The sequence below is a fragment of the Hipposideros armiger genome, unplaced genomic scaffold, assembly GCF_001890085.2.
Source record: "Hipposideros armiger isolate ML-2016 unplaced genomic scaffold, ASM189008v1 scaffold_770, whole genome shotgun sequence".
Classification (NCBI taxonomy): Eukaryota; Metazoa; Chordata; class Mammalia; order Chiroptera; family Hipposideridae; genus Hipposideros; species Hipposideros armiger.
The window spans coordinates 239959-258945 of NW_017732120.1; the positions used below are offsets into that span (position 1 = coordinate 239959).

The 18987-nt window shown below is 33.4% G+C and overlaps 1 protein-coding gene and 1 pseudogene across 1 annotated transcript in view; one reads left to right on the forward strand and one right to left on the reverse strand.

The window, feature by feature from the left end:
• Positions 1-18987, forward strand: part of CSMD3 (CUB and Sushi multiple domains 3) — a gene marked incomplete at its 5' end in the record, with an annotated part of 280868 nt that overhangs the window by 238694 nt on the left and 23187 nt on the right. The window contains 5 exons of the mRNA XM_019628256.1: positions 34-213; positions 1770-1943; positions 6886-7059; positions 8336-8409; positions 17575-17686. Of these exons, the coding sequence (XP_019483801.1) occupies positions 34-213; positions 1770-1943; positions 6886-7059; positions 8336-8409; positions 17575-17686 (714 nt within the window). The remainder of the gene's footprint in view (positions 1-33; positions 214-1769; positions 1944-6885; positions 7060-8335; positions 8410-17574; positions 17687-18987) is intronic.
• LOC109373987 (TATA box-binding protein-associated factor RNA polymerase I subunit D pseudogene) lies at positions 13356-15569 on the reverse strand (annotated as a pseudogene).

Below are 18987 nucleotides of genomic sequence, written 5' to 3' on the forward strand. Positions count from 1 at the left end.
TAACCATCTGCTCTTCTACTCCAATACTGATAGTAATTAGTTGTGGAGACCCAGGTATACCGGCCAATGGACTGAGATATGGAGATGATTATGTGGTTGGACAAAATGTTTCCTACATGTGCCAGCCAGGCTATACGATGGAATTGAATGGTTCCAGAACCAGGACCTGCACAACTAATGGCACCTGGAGTGGAGTAATGCCAACCTGTAGAGGTACAGTGGTTTCTTCAATTATCTAGAAGTGGTAACCTTTACATATTTCCTTTTTTAATATGTAAAGTTATAGGACATTTAAATGGTGTTATACGTATTGTTTCACTCTTTTGATATTGAGCAATGACTCCTTCAGTTTTTTTTAAACCATATAGATAATAATATATAGGATTTTGAAATGATATTTCAATAAAAATGTTATGTCCTATCGTGAGTAATGACACTGAACTCTAATGCAACCAAAACAACAAAAAAGCGTGTACTTTTGATATGTACGCACCATCATCATTTATATTGATTGATAAATATTTAAAAGAGAATATAACCTTAGTGAATTAGAACCTTTATTTGATGATTCACTTGGGTCAAGCAATTCAAGGATGGGGAGAAACACTTCCAGTAGTTTGAGAACAGTCAGCCTGAATTATAAAACTGTAATTTTCTTAAAGAAAACGAGACACTGTATATTTAAAGAATGCAATCTAGAATTAATCTTTTATTAATGTAGAAATAGATTTGCTAGCTTATGCTATTTGTTTTTTTCATTGAAAACATTTTTATATTTTTTGCCAATTTTTCTGATTGCTTGTGGGATACCATAGATGCAATGTCAGGTAGTTTACATTGTTTTATAATACTATTGATTTTTAATAATTGAGATTTCTCACTAAGGTGTCTCTCTAAACATCTATAAATCGACAGTTTAATATCTCCCTGATATAATAATCTAACAAAAAAGAATAATTCTCTGTGTTTTTCTCTTGATTTCAGTTTCTGAATCAGTTCCCTATAAATAGTTAGCACATGAAAATATATGAACAGACATTTTATATTTTAGAAGTTACTTCAGACATAATTGTTATACAACTCCAAAAATTATTCATATATGTGGCTAGTCATCAAAATATAATCATTCCTCGTTTGGCAGTTGCTATCATTCTTTTCCCCTCATCTCTATCTTTCCAACCTACCTTGCTTGAGGACAACCTAAAATAATAATTTTAAAAATTAATGTTTAAAAATTGAATCCTACATTAAAAATTCTACAATAAATTTTAACATATGCATCTAAGTGGTTAATAAAATCAGTTTGGATATTTTAAGGCGATATGTGATTTGTATTTTTCAAAAATGTCACAGAATTACTACCAAATTCCTTGTTACAACCTGATATATATAGTCAAACAACCCTGCACTTCAGTCTGTCTGTAAAGGTCACTGGAAAATAATATAAAACCAATAATTTATCAGTTACATTATACTGGATAGAAGATCACCCTCGATTTGCTTTCCCTTAGGGGTCAGGCAGCTTATTATTTTGTAAGAGGTTCTCTGACAACCAGTAGCCATTATGTTGCCAAGAAATAGCTGCATTCTAGAGGGATTAATTCCAGGGATGTTTCAGAGATACTACCAGGAGAATAAAACATGTCACACCATACTGTCCTCCAAAAGGTTAAATTAGGACATATGCTTCTTCTAATGATATTTATTTATTTGTTTTACACCCAAGATATTTCAGCAGCTGTGTCTAATCACTTTTAATGTAATTGCAGCTGTTACCTGCCCAACTCCTCCCCAGATCTCTAATGGAAGGTTGGAAGGAACACATTTCGACTGGGGCTTTAGTATTAGCTACATCTGTTCTCCAGGCTATGAACTATCCTTTCCTGCTGTTCTGACCTGTGTAGGGAATGGTACCTGGAGTGGGGAAGTACCACAGTGCTTACGTAAGTACAAATTCCATAATTAAATTTGTATTTGCCTGGTTTTGCTCTCTTAGAGCTATTGACTGAGATTATAAATGTTACTTAAATTTTCAAATTTTTGCTAGAATAAATATGAGGTTGTTAAACTCCTTCCAATACATAAAGTTCAGTGAAAAATAGGTATTTACCCATGGAGCTACTTTTTAGGTAATCCAACCATTGTTTCTTGTGCTCTAACTCAAAAGTTTAGGTTAAATTGCTTTGTTTGTGAACTTAGCTTAATTTTCAAAATTATTCCTCAAAGTAGAGCCCCTCTGATATAAAACTGCCAGAAAATTATTCTTATTTAGGTCCAGTTTATTATAACTGAATGCTCTAATTTAACCCCATATCTCTTTCTGCAAAAATTCATGTCATTTCTACATGTTCATTTAAATCAAGTTTTTATGGTGGTATTTGCCATGATAATAATTGTGATTATGCATCTAAAATTACCGAGGTAAACATAGCGTTAAGAGATTATTTTTTTACTGAGGTTACCCTATAGTACATATCCCAGCAAATGTCACTTCAAGATTAAGTTGGGAGATTACAAAAGTCAGTTTTTTGTTTTACACGAATTTTTGTAGCATGTAATGTGGGCAGTACTCTTTCAGAGATATTTAGTGCTATCCTGTTCCTAGTCTTTTCCTGCCCAGCACAGAATAGAGGAGCACTCTACTTGTCTCCAAGACCTTAAAGTTAGGCAGAGATAACTGACTAAAAACTGCAGAATCCTACAGTCTTCCCATCTCATTCAGAGTAGAAGCCAAATTGCCTGTAGGCCCATATGTACAACCCTTTTTATAATCCCCCCCTCACCCCTCCCACCTCCCCCAGTCTTATCATACCCTGTTATTCTCCCTTTCATCCACTGTACTCCAGGCACACAAGCGTCCTTACTTTTCCTTGAGCATTCAGTCATGCTTTGGTTTCAGGGCATTTTGTCTTAACTATTTACATTGCCTGGAAATTTCCTTTTGGCTTTTTATCCAGAATCCCTCTAACCAGTATTGTCTTCTCTGATCACCATATTTAAAATGGAATATATTGACATATAATATTGCCCTCTTAAACTTTATTTTTTTCTCCTTAATAGTCTCCTTTCATCATTTATGTTTTCTTCTCATGTTACACTACACATTGTACTTATCTTGTTTATTTGAATGATATGGTCTACTCAGGTTTACCCTCCTTGGAGGCAGACATTTTGTTTTTGTTCACTGCCGTGCCTCTGGTATGTAGTATAATACTTGGCAGATATCAAAACTGAGAATACTATAGAAATTAAGACAGTTTGGTGTTGATGCAGGGATAGAAAGTAAACCAATGTTACAGAAGAGAGAGTACTGATTCATTTACTGATACTTGGGGAAAGAACAACATTTCAATTAATGCAACACTCACACACACATGATCTCTATCTCATGTGGAATATCAAATCAATGCCAGATTCATTCAGAGCTTAAATATACAAGTTTTAAAGACTAAGAGACTATCTAAATGATCTTAGAGTAAGAAAAGCTTTCTGAAGAGGCAAAAACTCCAGCCATAAATGAAAAGTGAGAAAAAAATCAGCCACATTAAAAAATTTTAATTCCTTGTTGTGATATGACCAACCAGAAATTTAGGTAATATAACCAATATATATTAAAAAACAATATATTGAATATATAAAAGTTTCCTAAAACAAAAGACAAAGCAATAAACTTGGGCAAAACTCATGGACAGCTATTTACTCATAGGACTGAAAAAAAAAAGTTGGACAATATCAAGTATTGGTGAGGATGTGGAGCCATGAGTACCTTCACACACTAATGGTGGATGTTAAAATGACAGAACCATTTGCAAAATTTGTTGTTAAAATATAGTGAAGTTAAAGATGTGCAGAGTCTATGGCCCAGAAATCATATTCCTAGGTATACGCCCTACATAAATTTTGTACATGTGCATCAGGAGACATGTACAAGAATATTAACATCAGCATTGTTTTTAGTTGTAAAGCTAAATAACTCACTGCTTAAGCATGCATGTGAATGTGGTCAATTTATCAAGAAATATACAGAAATGAGAAATCTAGAATTCAGGATGAGAAAAGGAATACTATCTGTGAGGGGCTCATATGCAATTTCAACAGTACTGGCAAGTTTGTGTGTGAGCCCAACACCCAACTGTAGTGTATAGATGGGGACAATGAGGTGTGACAGAAAAGAGTTTATGGTAAAGTTTGTTTGACATGACTGAAAAAAAACACCTTAATGAAGTTTCTCAATATGTTTTATTTTGGGATCTATGAAAATACAAATAATCATAAAATTCTTACTATTGACATTTAAATTAAAATAATTATCCAGATATAATAGGGCTAACATTGTCCCAGATGCTTTACATATATTATTTCTACTACACATAACAGGACTCCTGGGTGACTATGTGTAGTCATTACATTTTACTTGGGCTCAGAGCGGGGAGATCAAATTATAAGGACACCATATAAGTATCATCATTTAGGGAACCAGCTACATTGTGAGGTGGCCTAAGGTCACACTGCCAGTAAATGGCAGAGTGTGAATTCCAGTTCAGAGAAGGTAGACTGAAGAGACAATTCCCTTATCCGTTGAATATCCAAATTCCCTCATTTATAAAGAGGAAAGTCTTTTCTCTTTAAATGTGTTTAAAGCATACCTTTTTATGTTAAAATTTATGTCATTGTGATCTGAAGCCTTTGAAAATAACCCAAATAATCCTGTGTCATAAACCTCTATACCTGACATCGATAGATTGTTTGGTTTAGTACATGAAAATCTGCAGATAGAAACAGATGAAATGATGGGGGGTGTGGGTTGTGGAGAGAATTGAGGAGTTTATATAGGTGCATATCAATCCTTTCTCTTTTTTGTTGAATAAAGACAAGATTTCAAGATGAGAGACTCAGCAGAAATATACAAGAGAAACTCTTCAGAAATAAGTTACAAAGTAACTCATCAATAGAAACAATTGCTATAGCTGAACTACCCATGGATAATGATCACTGAGGAAATATACATTCAGTTCAAAATGTGCTAGAGATACAAAGTAGTAAGACAAGGTCTCTGGCCTTTAGGGTTTGATGTTATATTGCTAGAAGTGTTTGTATGCCAAGTAGCACTAAGGTTTAGAATATATAAGACATGGTGAAAATGAAAACAAAAGACAATAAAAAAATGTTTATTTTACCTGTGTTACTTTACTGTTAATTTCCCCCAATTTATTTTGTTTTAATATTTATTTAATGATTACTTTTAATTTTAGCTATTTCAAAAAGAAAAAAGAAATGCTTCTAAAAAGAATTTGAAAAGTTAAGTGTCATGTAGAGTCTTGAATTTCAGGGAAGGTCTTGCTTTATACATTGAGTTTAAGACTAGGTATTCTACAGTTAGGGTACTCACACACCCCAGTTTGCATGACACATCCCTTTTGTTAGCAGTTTATTTCCATTGTTCTGATAGTTGTCCTACCCAGTTAGAGGCCCCCTTTCACTCTCAAAGGTGTCTCGGTTTGGATGATGCATTTTATGGTCACCCAGCCTATGGCCATCTTAAGGCAGAACGTATACTTAGAAACATTGGGTTGTTCCTGTTTATTTACTTTGTAAGGAAATAAGCTTCCAGGTGCTGAATCCACAAATATAAAAATTGAGTATACGTAAAAATAGTTAAAATGACAAATTAATGTACATGTTTGTTTACGACGATAAAAAAAAGCATGTTATATAAGTTGTCTACTGGATTTGAAACCATCTGATTTCATCTCCTATTACACATCTGCGTGCTCACTCTGCCATAGTCTTACTGACCTCATTCTTTCTCCAACGTGCTAGACATGCCCCAGCATGTAGGGCTTTGGCAATGCTGTCTCCTCCATCTGGAATATTCTCCCTTGGGATCTCAGCATGGCTTGATGCTTTGTTTCCTCAAAATCTATTCTCAGTGAGAGACACCCTTGCACCTCATTTAAAATCTACTCCCACCCCTCACCACCTATCACATCCACACATCCACACTTCTGATCTCCCCACCCCACACTATTCTTCCACTCAGGACTTATTACCTTCCTATCTACTACCTTTTGTTGCTTATTAATTTTGTTTATTGTTTGTTTGCTTTCCTCACCAGTACATAAACGCCATAAAGGCAGGAATCTTTGTTTACTGATAAGTCCAAGTGCCCAAGCCTACCTAGAATAATGTCTGTCTTTTAGTAGTTAAAATAAGATCTACAGGTTGAACAGAATTATCTAATCAATTTATTTAGAAAGCCTGTCAAGTTGATATCTTCAGAGGTCGTTGTAGAACATTGAGACTCCTTAGTTTTGTTTACCTTTGGACTCCGATGGTCTTCTTTTCTCTTTAAAACAAAACAAACAACCCTCAAAACCCCCCACAGTATTTCGAAGAAGGCATCAAAATACTGGGATATGTACTCACACTATTCAACAGAGTTCAACAAAACAAATAACCGTGTATTTCACATACATATAAAAAGACAGACTAATCTGGAGAGCACAACTTAGACATTATGGCATGGCTCTTTCTCACAGAGGTATCTGTGAGTCACATGCCATTTCAGGAATACACTTCAGCTTTGCAGCCTATGTGTACAAATATGTGGTTTGAGTCTGGTCAATATAAAAACAAAACAAAACAAAAACTAGTTATTAAGGTGGGCTACTCGGTGGAAAATATCTGAGTGTGACTAATATTTAAAATATTATACTGAAGTGAAATTCAGTAGTTATTCATGTAAACAAAAGCTAAAAAAATTCATTGGGACAGATTGACATGGATAGCATGTCACTTTAGTGCAATATTTCAGTTGTCATCATTTTTCTCAACTGTTTACTCTGTTCCTAAATCTTTGTTAAAACTGTGTTTTTTCACATCCAGCAAAGTTTTGTGGTGACCCTGGTATACCTGCCCAAGGAAAAAGAGAAGGCAAAAGCTTTATATACCAGTCAGAGGTTTCATTCAGCTGCAATTCTCCTTTCATACTAGTGGGATCAAGCACCAGGATATGTCAAGCAGATGGTACTTGGAGTGGTTCGTCACCGCACTGCATAGGTAATATTAATGAAGGGTTGATTATACTCAGTAATTTTCGATATAATAGGTAGTGGTGACATTTAATGGTTTACTTTATCCTATAAACCATAGTTGACTAAATATGAAAAACAAATGTAAAATATAGAAGCAATTAGAAGACACTGAAAATGAATATTGGTAAAAACGTATGATGTCATTTTTTCATGGGAAATTTCCAGGAGAAACACTTGAAATAACCTTTTTTGTTTATCAATAAAATGAAAAAGAAAAGAGCTTTCGGATGAATAGCATTATGTATTAACATCAGTTTAGCTCTTTAAAGTTAAGAAAGCATATTCAAATAAAACTGAACTCCCCTTACAAATGTAAAAGATACATTGATTTCAAAATGGCTCTAAGTACATTTGTTTTCTTCTTTATTTTTCAATTACAGTTGACATACAATATTATATTAGTTTTAAGTGTACAACATAGTGATTAGACATTTATGTACCTTACAATGTGATCACCCCGATAAGTCTAGTATGCATGTGGCACCACACATAGTTATTACAGTGTTATTAACTATATTTCCTATGCTTGCTTTGCATCCCCCTGACTTTTTTTATAACTGGCAATTTGTCTAAGTACTTTCCTGTAGTCCTAATATTAAATACCACATTTGATAAACTAACCAGGTAAACTGTCATACAAACCAACCTAAACTGCCATACAAACTAGCCAACTCGGAGGCCACCAGCCCTACCCTTCTTACATCTGAATCTCCCACAGATGTCACTTAAAAATCCAAATAACAAAGTCCTGTTTCTGGAAGAAAGTTACTCCTTGAGGGGACTGTTACCCTATCTGAGATTATAATTTAGCAAAGTCCTTGAGCAAATGTTTTGTGCATGTGTTCTTTCATATCCTTCATTTTTTTCTTACAATTTTATCCACAGAATTAGTTTTATATTAAGTGCTTTTGTATTACAAGGCTTCAGAGTTCAAGAATTGCATAATTTATATATTGGGTTGTTGGAAAAGTCATGATGTATTTTTTTCTATGTTTTTCATTGCAAAAAATGCATCATGACTTTTCCAACAACCCAATAAAATACAGTCTACCTGAATTTCTTGCTTTAAGATTAGCAGGCTTCTGTCCATGGTGAGATGCTGTTAGATTTACACTCTTTATATTACCCAGGGACCTTTCATTAAACCTGAGATCACTTAAAATTGTTTTGTATGAGAGAAATACACATTTAAATATATTGTAAATTTTAAAGGAATATTATGTTTTTAATCTTTGTTTTAGAACCAACTCGTACCTCATGTGAAAATCCAGGAGTGCCACGGCATGGGTCTCAGAACAATACATTCGGATTTCAAGTAGGTACTTTAAATAAATATTTCCATTAGACCATAAGGGTTCTTTGGTTTACATGCATATAGTCCTGTTGATGTACACAGAAAAAAAGTCACGCTTATATCTGCATTTATAAACATTATTTTAAAAAAGGTAACAGACAGCAAAAGAGTAGCCATAAAAGAAAATTAGGAGAAGACAGATACACTTTAAGAACGATAGCCTAACTGACCATGAGGATTAAAAAAAAAAAAAATGGAGTTAGCTGTGAGCATAGGAAAATCCATAAGCAGTAATTAGTATGTCAGAGAGTATAAGGAAGAGTAATTCATAGAGTAAATGAATAGAAGATGTGGGGACGGAGAGGAAAAGTACAGATGATAGACTTCTGAGAAAAAGAGTTAGCTAATATATTAACATGTGTTTATTCAATAAGGCAATAAGACTAAAATATTTTTGTGTTATATATATATATTTGTTTTATATATATATATATACATATAAAATCACTAAAATATGTTTTATACATTGTGATTGATGTGGGAATATAAAAATAACGTAACTGTAACCTATTTTTACACGACACATAGCTAGATTGTTCTGTTACAATTCTTTAGCATGCCCTGTCATGTGTGGCTGGCTTTCTTGTTCACTCTTTTTCCAATTTAGATTTTATATAGAAATTCAACAAGTTTTTCATTACAGGGTCCTAAGGGGAGCCAAAGTGCATACTTGATTATGAAAGGAAATAGTCAATTTACACATTACCCAACTGCCTTATGTTGCAGGGTTTTCTAAATTGTGCTATTTTGTGCGAAATTCAGTGTGAACCTGAGAAACATCCATTTCTAAAGAAAGCGTTCATCAAAGGTGCCATATTTTTGTTGCTAAAAATAGTTTTCATATATCTACAGTTCAGGCTCAGTATGACCGTTGATTTAATAGTGTTCCCAATTTTTCAGGCTTACTTCAGGCCTGTCTAAATAGCACAAAAGTGTAAAAAAGTGTCTGAGTCTCTATTATATTGATGTTAAGAAAACTTAAGGTTCATATGTACATGGAATGTTTTGTCAATTGATCTAAATCCTGAAAAATGGACAACTAGCTAAACAGCATAAGTCCTCAGTATATAGACAAAGAAACTGAAACAAAATATGACTTGGCTTTGATCACAGGGCAAATCATTGACAATACCTGGGCAGAATATAAAATTTTGATATTAGTGTCTATGCAATAAATGATGTGATTTTCTGAGTAATATGAGTCCTTTCTAGTAAATACCCCTTGAGACAATGGAAATGAGTAAGACTGAGCCTGGAATAGTCATGTAATGAATAAAATCATTAACTCTGCATTTTAAGAATTTTGTTATAATTTAAAAAAAGTTATTACAAAATTAACCTAATCCTAAATTCGTATTATTTGGCTAATAAACATATATTAGATCATTATATTCTATCTAGGTAAATATGAATAGACTAGGTTTCAAACATGGTAAAGTCTAATTATATGTAATTATATTAACCTGTATTATAATTACAAATGATATACTGAGTATGTTAACTTAGGGACATCAACTTTTTTACATGCATATGGCATGTGTGTGTGCACATATATACCTATATATTTATATACACACAAATATATATACTAATTATATTTACTAAATCTGTATAGAGCCAACAAAATTTTTTAAATTGTAATTTGAAATACTGTCAGTTTATTGGTGGATTCCAAATGAATGTAAAACTGGGAAAGCATCTTTATAGGTTGAGAAAAACATTTCCTTGCAAGTAACAGAAACTATTTTCAGGTAGCTTAAGCCTAAAGACATAACAGTTCATGTTGCAGGTATGTCGAGCCCACAAGAGAAGGAATCTAGGTGAGACTCATCAAGCCCAGAATTTAGAAACTAAATGACAGCAATAAGTCTTTTCTAGTACTCTTTGTTTACCTACTTTGTTCTCTGTCTGCAGATTGGCCATCTGGCCAAGGGTACATCATTTCTATTTACATCTCAGCCACATACAGGAAGTGATTAATTCCCTCAATCTCAGTTCCAAATTTCCAGAGAGAAAATTGGAATATTCCAACTTTCGTATCCACCCCTGGTTTTATCAGATGGCCAATAGCGAGTTAAGTAAAAACAGGTGTAGGAACCCCATTTCTGGGAGGGACAAGAGAAAGAACGAAGTTATGAATTGCAGAGGCACTCAAATCATTTCCTTAACTTTTTTTTCAAGTGTTTATTTGTTCACTCTCCTTTTTATATAGATTTATATAGTAGATTTTTTGACATAGATATGATTATTAATATATAAGAGTATATCACCCCTTGCTAGAGATGATGAAAACTCTAGTGTTGGAAAAAAATATTCAACATATTTTTCTTTCTATCCAAAATATTGAAAATTGGAACAGTTTTTTTTCCTAGGAAATAGGTTAACTACTGAAGGGAGTAGCTGTCAAAATGATTGATACAACATCTAGATTAATTATGGTGTAAATGCCAAACACATACTTCATTAACTGCTATATCACTCTTCAAATTGAGCTCTGGGCTTTGGAAGACACATTATTTAGAGTTAAGGCTTGTTACATAAAGCTATTATAAACATGGAATGTTTTAAATCTGACTGTTAGATGTTTAACCCCAAGATATTTAACACTAAGATATTTAACCCTACCAAAATAACCGTGGTGATTATGTGTGATTTCTAGTTTATAATCCCAATTAGTACATAAGTGTATTAATATGTAATGAGGCACTAAGTATGTTATTTAGTGTTTTATTAAGTTTGAATGATGAATATGATGACATGAATTTTGAAACAAAAACCCATAACATTCACACTTTTAAATTAAAATCTTCTGATTACTTTTTAATAAAAACTCACAAGATACCATAAAATTCCATTTTTCTTAAACCATGAAGCTCAGGGTCAAAAGGGATGCTAAGAGAAAACCCTTTCCACCTTACATTAAGCTTAGTACATGTGTTATACCTTTATTTTTATGATTTTGCTTTTCTACTTCAATTTTATTAACCTTAACTTATGTATGACTTTTATTACCCTTTTTCAGGGGTAAAATATTTAATATAACATAATAAAAATATAAATATAAAATAGTTATTTAAAATACGTTATAGAGAGAGCATATAAAATTTTGAAGCCTTAATTATAAATACATTTTGAAAGTTGTTAGGAACTGTACTGCATACTCCAGTTAAACAAAATGTGATATTAAAAATCAGACATAAATAAATATGGTGATGAAAATTCTAGCAAAGTTAGAGTCATTTACTATGAAATATCATAAAAGGGTTAGAGAGATCTTATTTAGAAAGCTCTAAATTTGTGCAAAATTTCAATTAATCCTATAATTAGCTATTTAAATTTCATGACTTAGTAACTGAGCTATAACATTTAAAAGAGGGAATAAGGAGTTAAAGAAGTGAAGTCATATTTACTAATTAAACATATCTCAATATTTTATACTGCATTTGCACACAACATGCTAATTTGGGCCAATCTAAAATAATTTTTATTTAAACATTGGCATAATTAAAACCTGATATGAATGATTTTAAAATCCTAACAAAATAAGTTTCAATATTTGTTTTCACATTATATATAATTGCTTATACAATGAGCACTTTTTATTAGTAAATATTGGGAAAATTTACATAAATTACTTTTTCCAAGAATATTTTGAATTAGATAATGAAAATATTTATGATGTTGTTACTTACTTTTCTACCAATATCAAATTATATTATGCATATTGGAAGTTATTCAGAGTCAGAGGATCTATCATGGCAAGTCAGAAAAGGATGGAGAGCTATGTAAAATATGCTATTAAGTGGGTTTATCACTGACAAAATGGTTAATTAATGCACTAATATTTGGAAAATATTTTAGCAATTTTAATACAAAAGATTATGAATAAAAAATTAGCTACCAAATCTGTATAACTAGGTATATTAGATATCTGGTATAAGTATTTCTGAATTTGACAAAAATCTTGTTATTAAATATGTTAGTGATATATAAAAAGTATTTAAATAGATTGCAGCTCAATAGTATTTGGTTGATATCTAAAGCAGTACTGGTAACTTTAGAGAAGTTCACAGGAATGAGGAAATAAACTCTTAAGAGTAAAAAAAAGAAATCTGTTTTCCAACATGTTTCTCATATCTTACTAATATAAAAGTTTGATGAAGTAACCCAAATGTACCCTTCAAAAAGAAATAATTATTATCTTTATGTTAACTAAAGTTTACAAAGGATATTACTGCACCTTAAGAAATGGATAGACATATTAAATATTTTTAAATAATCAAATAATTTTATATTAAATTATTAGTCTCCATTCCCTCAGTCAATCCAATATTTTCAAGACACCTTTCTTCTTTCTTTCTTTCTTTCTTTCTTTCTTTCTTTCTTTCTTTCTTTCTTTCTTTCTTTCTTTCTTTCTTTTTTTGACTAACTGGTAAGTTTTATTTTTATTCCCTCCACAGAATACACTAAAGAAAGTTTGAGTAAAAAATGTATGCTGATTTTCTGCAAAAAGTGTAAAGGGTTCTTTTTTTATGATGTGTAACATAGGCACAATTATTTAAAGTTAGTAAATTTTTCTTTAAGGAATTCCCCATTTAAGTGATTCCTTCTATTGCCTTAGTTCCTGAGTTTGAGTCTTAATTTCTTTTAAAAATAATTTTTCCTCAAACTACAGTTGTCATGTCAGTCAGTCCACAATTAGTTAATTAATTCATTAGTACATATATTTTTTTAAATTCAAGTGTATTGTTTTAGTTGGGCTTCTTTGATCTCCACTTGAATATGGACATACTTCAAAAATCCCCCAAATATAATTATTGGGACCCAATTTTTTCAAGAAGTTTACATTAGGGTTCTTTAACTCCAGACATTGTGTTCTCAAGATAAAACCCTTGACGTTCATATTCCTATATCTCTTTTAGGTCATTCTCTGTCTTCTGTCCAATGTTTTTTGACTTTGATACTTTCTTTTTAAACACAGCAGCTTCTTCACTATGCTCTTGGTCTAAATATACATCCATCTTCTTTGGTAATTCAGAGGTTATTAAGAAATAATTATCCCCCACCAATTTGATATCACATTCATTGTCATATTCAAGATTTGTTGCAACCTCATCCTCTCCTGCTGACTCTACAATAGGAGAGATAGATTCATCATCATCCAAGTAATTATATCTGTGACTATCAAGGTCTTCTTTTTTCTAAATCTTCACCAACATCCATCTGTTTCAAGGATTCCGTCAGGTGGTATTCATACTTCACTTTTTCAAGGTAGTTGAAAAATCCTCTTGCCTCTGCTTGCTCAAAAAGTTAAACTTTTTCTCCAAGGTAATAGTTTTCTTCCATTCTCTAATTCTAGAAATGGGAAATAGGTCCTTTATCTTTAAATTTTTTATTTACTTGTGACCTTCTAGTGTTTTTCCTTCCTTTTGATCTTCTCCTTGGTTTTCCTGTTGGCTTACATTTCTTCTTTAAAAAATCTTTCAAAAATAGCTTTTGAAGTCAATGCTCCTTGTTTGAAAGATGTGTCACTAGATGAATCTCTTGCTTAAACAAGTGAATGAATAAACTTTCTAATTGTGTCCCTTTACCTCTGTTTAGGTGAGTAAGGAACACATTGAGTTTTAAATAAGCTGCTACCAGAGGAAGAGTTGTCACAAAGAATCTTCCAAGTAAACTACAAGTTCCCCACAGGCAGTCTTGTTCACTGATGGAGGCTCCTGTGATTTGCAGTTTCCATAGCTGAATCAGATGCCATTCCTGATATGCATTCTCCAAGTCCCCCTCAAAACCATTTTATCCATCACCTGTTCTTTGCTTTAACCAAATTTCCTTCTAGCTTGGCAAATATTTTGTACCAACAAGGAGTGGCTCAGGATGGGGCTGAGCAGCATACTTGCAGCCCATAGCCCAGGCCTCAGAGGTCTGCATCCAGCAACCTCCCAGGCTCAGCACTCCAACAGTCAGGCAACCACCAACCTCTGCAGCTGGGTGGAAGAAAAAGGCTGAACATTTTTCTAAGCTATTGGTTCCCAGGGCTGAGTAACATATAGCCCCTGGCCCAGAGAAGCTAACATTTTGGTATATAGGTCAGATGAAATAGATGACTTCATAGGATAAGTGATAACATCGACATCATTGAAAGGTGCTAAGGAAGCACATAGAAGGGATGGTTTTCCTAACCTATTGCTTCTGGGATAGCCTTCTAGAATTGTTGTCTGAGTTAAATCTTTTAGGGTAAGACTAAGAAAAGAAAGTTGGGAAAGACATTCTATTCAGGAAGAATAGAATGAAAATATGCATGCATTCAGAAAACTACAAAAATTCAATATTATATGGGCACAATTTGACTAAAGGTATGTGTTTAATGATGATGCTAGAGACATGATCAGTGGTCAGATTATGGAGATTTTTATCTGCCATGTTAACACGAAGTAACTTTATCCTTTTATCCTTTGGGTGATAAGCCAGGAAAGATTTTAAGAAGAATAATTATATATATATTTATATATATATGTGTGTGTGTGTGTGTGTGTGTGTGTGTGTGTGTGTGTGTGTGTCTATGGTCAAACTTTCAGGTTGAATAGATCACTGTGAACTTTAGTGTGGAAAATAAATTTGATGTGGCCAAGATTGATAAAATGGAGACAAGTTAGATGAGCATTGTAATTGTCTATGACAGTAGTTCTCAAAGTGTGGCCCTTGATCAGCAGTAACAGTATTACCTTGGAACTTATTGAAAATGCAGATTCTTGGGCCTCCCCTAGATCTACACAGTCAGAAATTTTAGATGGGGGCTCAGTTCTCTGTGTTGTGGTAAGTCCTCCTGGTGATTGTCACATCAGCGGTAATTTGAGAGCCCAAGCTTGTAAAAAAGACGTCAAGGACTAAAACAGGATATATAAGTGAGCAGAAAGAGAAGGGGATAGCTTGAGAAAGATTTAGGAGGTCAAATTGTCAGTAGAATTGTCAAATTGAGGGTAGATGAAATTAGGGAAGATTTATGGGTGCAAATCGGCACCATTAATTGAGATCAAGCCTAAAGTAGGAGTGTTGGATTGATAGAAGCGATGGATTTTGCAGAACTGTTTGACTGAAGGACAGAATTACAGAACCTGCATGATCAGTCACATAATCTAGGCCATATGAGAAAGTCAAAATCCGAAGCACCAGATTACATAACCTCAGGGAGTTTGTGAATGGCAGGCTCAGAGCACAATTTGGATGCTGGTTATATTGAATAACGCCTAAAAAGTGCTCCCTGGAGTTAAACAGTATAGGAGTCCTGAACAAAAATGGGGCATTTAAGGGGGTAAGAGATCTCCTAGAGGCTAAAGTGAAGGTGTTATGGGATACACAATGCAAGATAACTGGGAGGATACAGGTTGTTATAGGAAAATGACTGTTATAAGGAATTGAATGTTTCTGGGGTAGCATAGTTCTGGGAGATGATGAGAATATGAGAAATGGTGGAATATAGCTAGTCTCAAGGTCTAAATGGAATCTTGTATTAAATTAAGTCAGAGTAGGCTTAGCCTCATGTTGCTTTAGCAGGTGGGAAAGCAGAAAACAGGGTCTCTGTGATAGGCCCTAAGACAATTGAGCATTCTCAGACTCCGATTGTTGGGGAAAGCAGAAGTGGCAGATCCTAAATAGCCCTTATCTTGTCTTCCACCACTAATCATTTAATAAATCCTGCTGGGTTTTCCCTGTAATATAGTTTGAGTAAACAACGTTCTTCCCCAGTCTACTTCCATGAGTTAGTCCAGCTTTTAACCACTCAAATCTAAAATGGCAGTGCCAGCCTCATAATTAGAATTATTGTTCATTCTTTTTGCTTAATAGTTTCTCCATACAGTGGCTCGTTCATTTTCCAATAATTTTCTACACAAATTTTACTCGCTCTGAAAGCTTTAGCAACTTGGTTTCTATTAAAAAAAAGATCTCAAATGCCGTAGCCTGCCATTTGAGACCCTTCAGAAACTGATTTTCACTTGTGTTTTTTTATTTAATCATGATAGCAAGAACTTATTTAAAACCTAATGTGTCATCCCATTGTGGAGTGGATTATATATCCTATTTTATTGAATCCTTAACACAAATCTCAAGACAAATCATAGTATCATCTTTATTTCTAGATGGCAAATTAAGTCTCAAAGATGAGATACACCCCATTCAAGTAAGATCAGATCGAAAGTTAAAGCCAAGTATACATTATTCTGGGGTTTGTTTTCTTTTTTACTCTATCTTACTGTTTCCCATTTTACCCCCAACTTCCCAGCTCACTGTGCGAACTATCCATGCCAACCAGTGAAATGTACTCTCTTTATTCCTAAACTATATGATGTATATTTAATCTCCATACATTTTATCATTGTTTTCTTATGTTTTCTACTTTTATATCAGTTGCTTTCAAACTTTAGTATTCATTAAATCACCTAGAAGGCTTGTTAAAACAAGTTGATGATCCCTACCCTAAGAGTTTCTGATTCAGTGGGTCTGGGGTAAGGTGTATCAGGTTCCTAGGTGATGCTGGGGTTACTGGCCTAGAGACCACATTTTGAGAAGCATTGTTCTATATATTTATCAATTCCACATCTTAGTTAACTTAGTGCAAGCTGCATCCTTCCATTGCGTATTTCTCTTACCTTGACAACCTTCAGTAAACTTTTGCATCTAATCTCATATTACATTTACTGTCTTCCATATTCATTTGTCCTTTATGTTATTCGTTATTTTTATTTCCATATCTATTTTTATTCGCCTTTATTTTCTGTCTTTGACTGTCTGTCTGTCTGTCTGTCCTCTATTTATAGGTAGCTCATTGGCCTTTTGGCATCATATATTTTCTTCATATTATGGCAAACAGTTTGGCGCCTATGTGTACATTTGGGTACTCAAATATTTGATGACAATAATGTACACAAAGAGATCTGAGTTTGTTTCTTCAGTCTTGATATTCTTCTCCCAGTTTTATTTTAAATCATATTCCCAATTCTTTTCCTTACAACTTCTACTATGCATACTTTCTTTTGAAAACATTTTCTCATCCAAAGTTTTTTCCTGTTTGTTACTATATTTGAAGTTGCATTACGGCATTTGTTTTTTCTCCGTCATTTGCTATAGGTAGGAAATGTTGTACAGTTTCATTGCAAAAAAGGACACCTTCTCCAGGGATCTACAACACGCACTTGCCTTCCTGACCTTACATGGAGTGGAATTCAGCCTGAGTGCACACGTAAGTATGGTGGCTTAGAAATTTTATTTCTTATGACTAATAATTTACATGCATTTTTTCTTCTGATTATGAAAATAAATTTATGTCCACACAACAAATGTATCGCATTGATTTTTTAGACTATTATAAAACATAATTCATGTATATAATTTTATGACTATATCATAACCCTATGCTTATCGGGCAGCATCCTTTCTAAAGAATCCGATGGTATGAGGTACAGTTTTGCTCTTTTGGAAAAGCTCTTGTAATGGTGGTCAGTTTGGTCACCTGGTAATTTTAGATGATGATGATATTTTAGACTCATAGATCTGCGCTATGAATCTGAAACACTCTGAGGTACAGGAAGCTCCAACATTGTGAGTCTCAATCTTATCACTTGTGAAACTCTGAGAATCTGAGGAAAGCTAGAAATATACATGGAAGAAAATATGCATAAACACCTGGACCAAAAATTTTAATACTACTTCAGGATTTCCTGAAGCTTGTAAATGTGTAATATCCTTAAGCTGAGAACACTTGCTGTTCCAGGTTAAATTTGAACAAAGCTCAAGGTCGCTAAACAGTCTTTTCTGATTTATAGTTAGAAATACATTTTAGCTGGTGAATTACTTATCTCTTCTTTCTCTTCTACTTTCTTTTTTTATCTCCTCCCCCATATTTTAAAATTCTTATCCTCTTGGGGGAAAAGAATAAAGAGTAAGCAGGAGTGAAATGGTAAATAGCTTTTAGGATTTGCCAAAGTCCAAGTAAGTCCTGTGAATGTACACTAGCCCCGTTCAAAACCACCCAAATAATTCCAGGAGCCCCTATGGACCTGCAGCTTACTGAAATGCAGTAGAACACTGCACTGAGTCATGTCACATGCCTGCTTGGTTTACATTGAAATTTGGCAAAATTCCTTAAAAGAGAATTCTTCAGAGTGTGTACTTTAGAACAACTGTGTAAGATATAACTAGGTATTTCATAGTAAACTAAGATTCTTGGATGACCTACATTTGGGATATGATGATGTAAATGGAGTTAAACAGCTTGTGCTACTGCAAAGCATATCGGAATTTTAATAAGTGCATCCTGTGGGGTTAAGAATGCAGCAGAGACAGATGACTTGTGTTTATCCTTAGCTATTTCTATTTCTCCCATTGGGATTAAATTTCATGAACTGAATTATATTAAATATAGATGATGTTATGCAGTATTTATTACATTATGTTAAAAATGTTGGATGTTATTTATAGCTTTGTAAATTCCCATTGGGAAACAAAGGGAAATTTTTATTGCAAACAAATTTGTCCACTTTT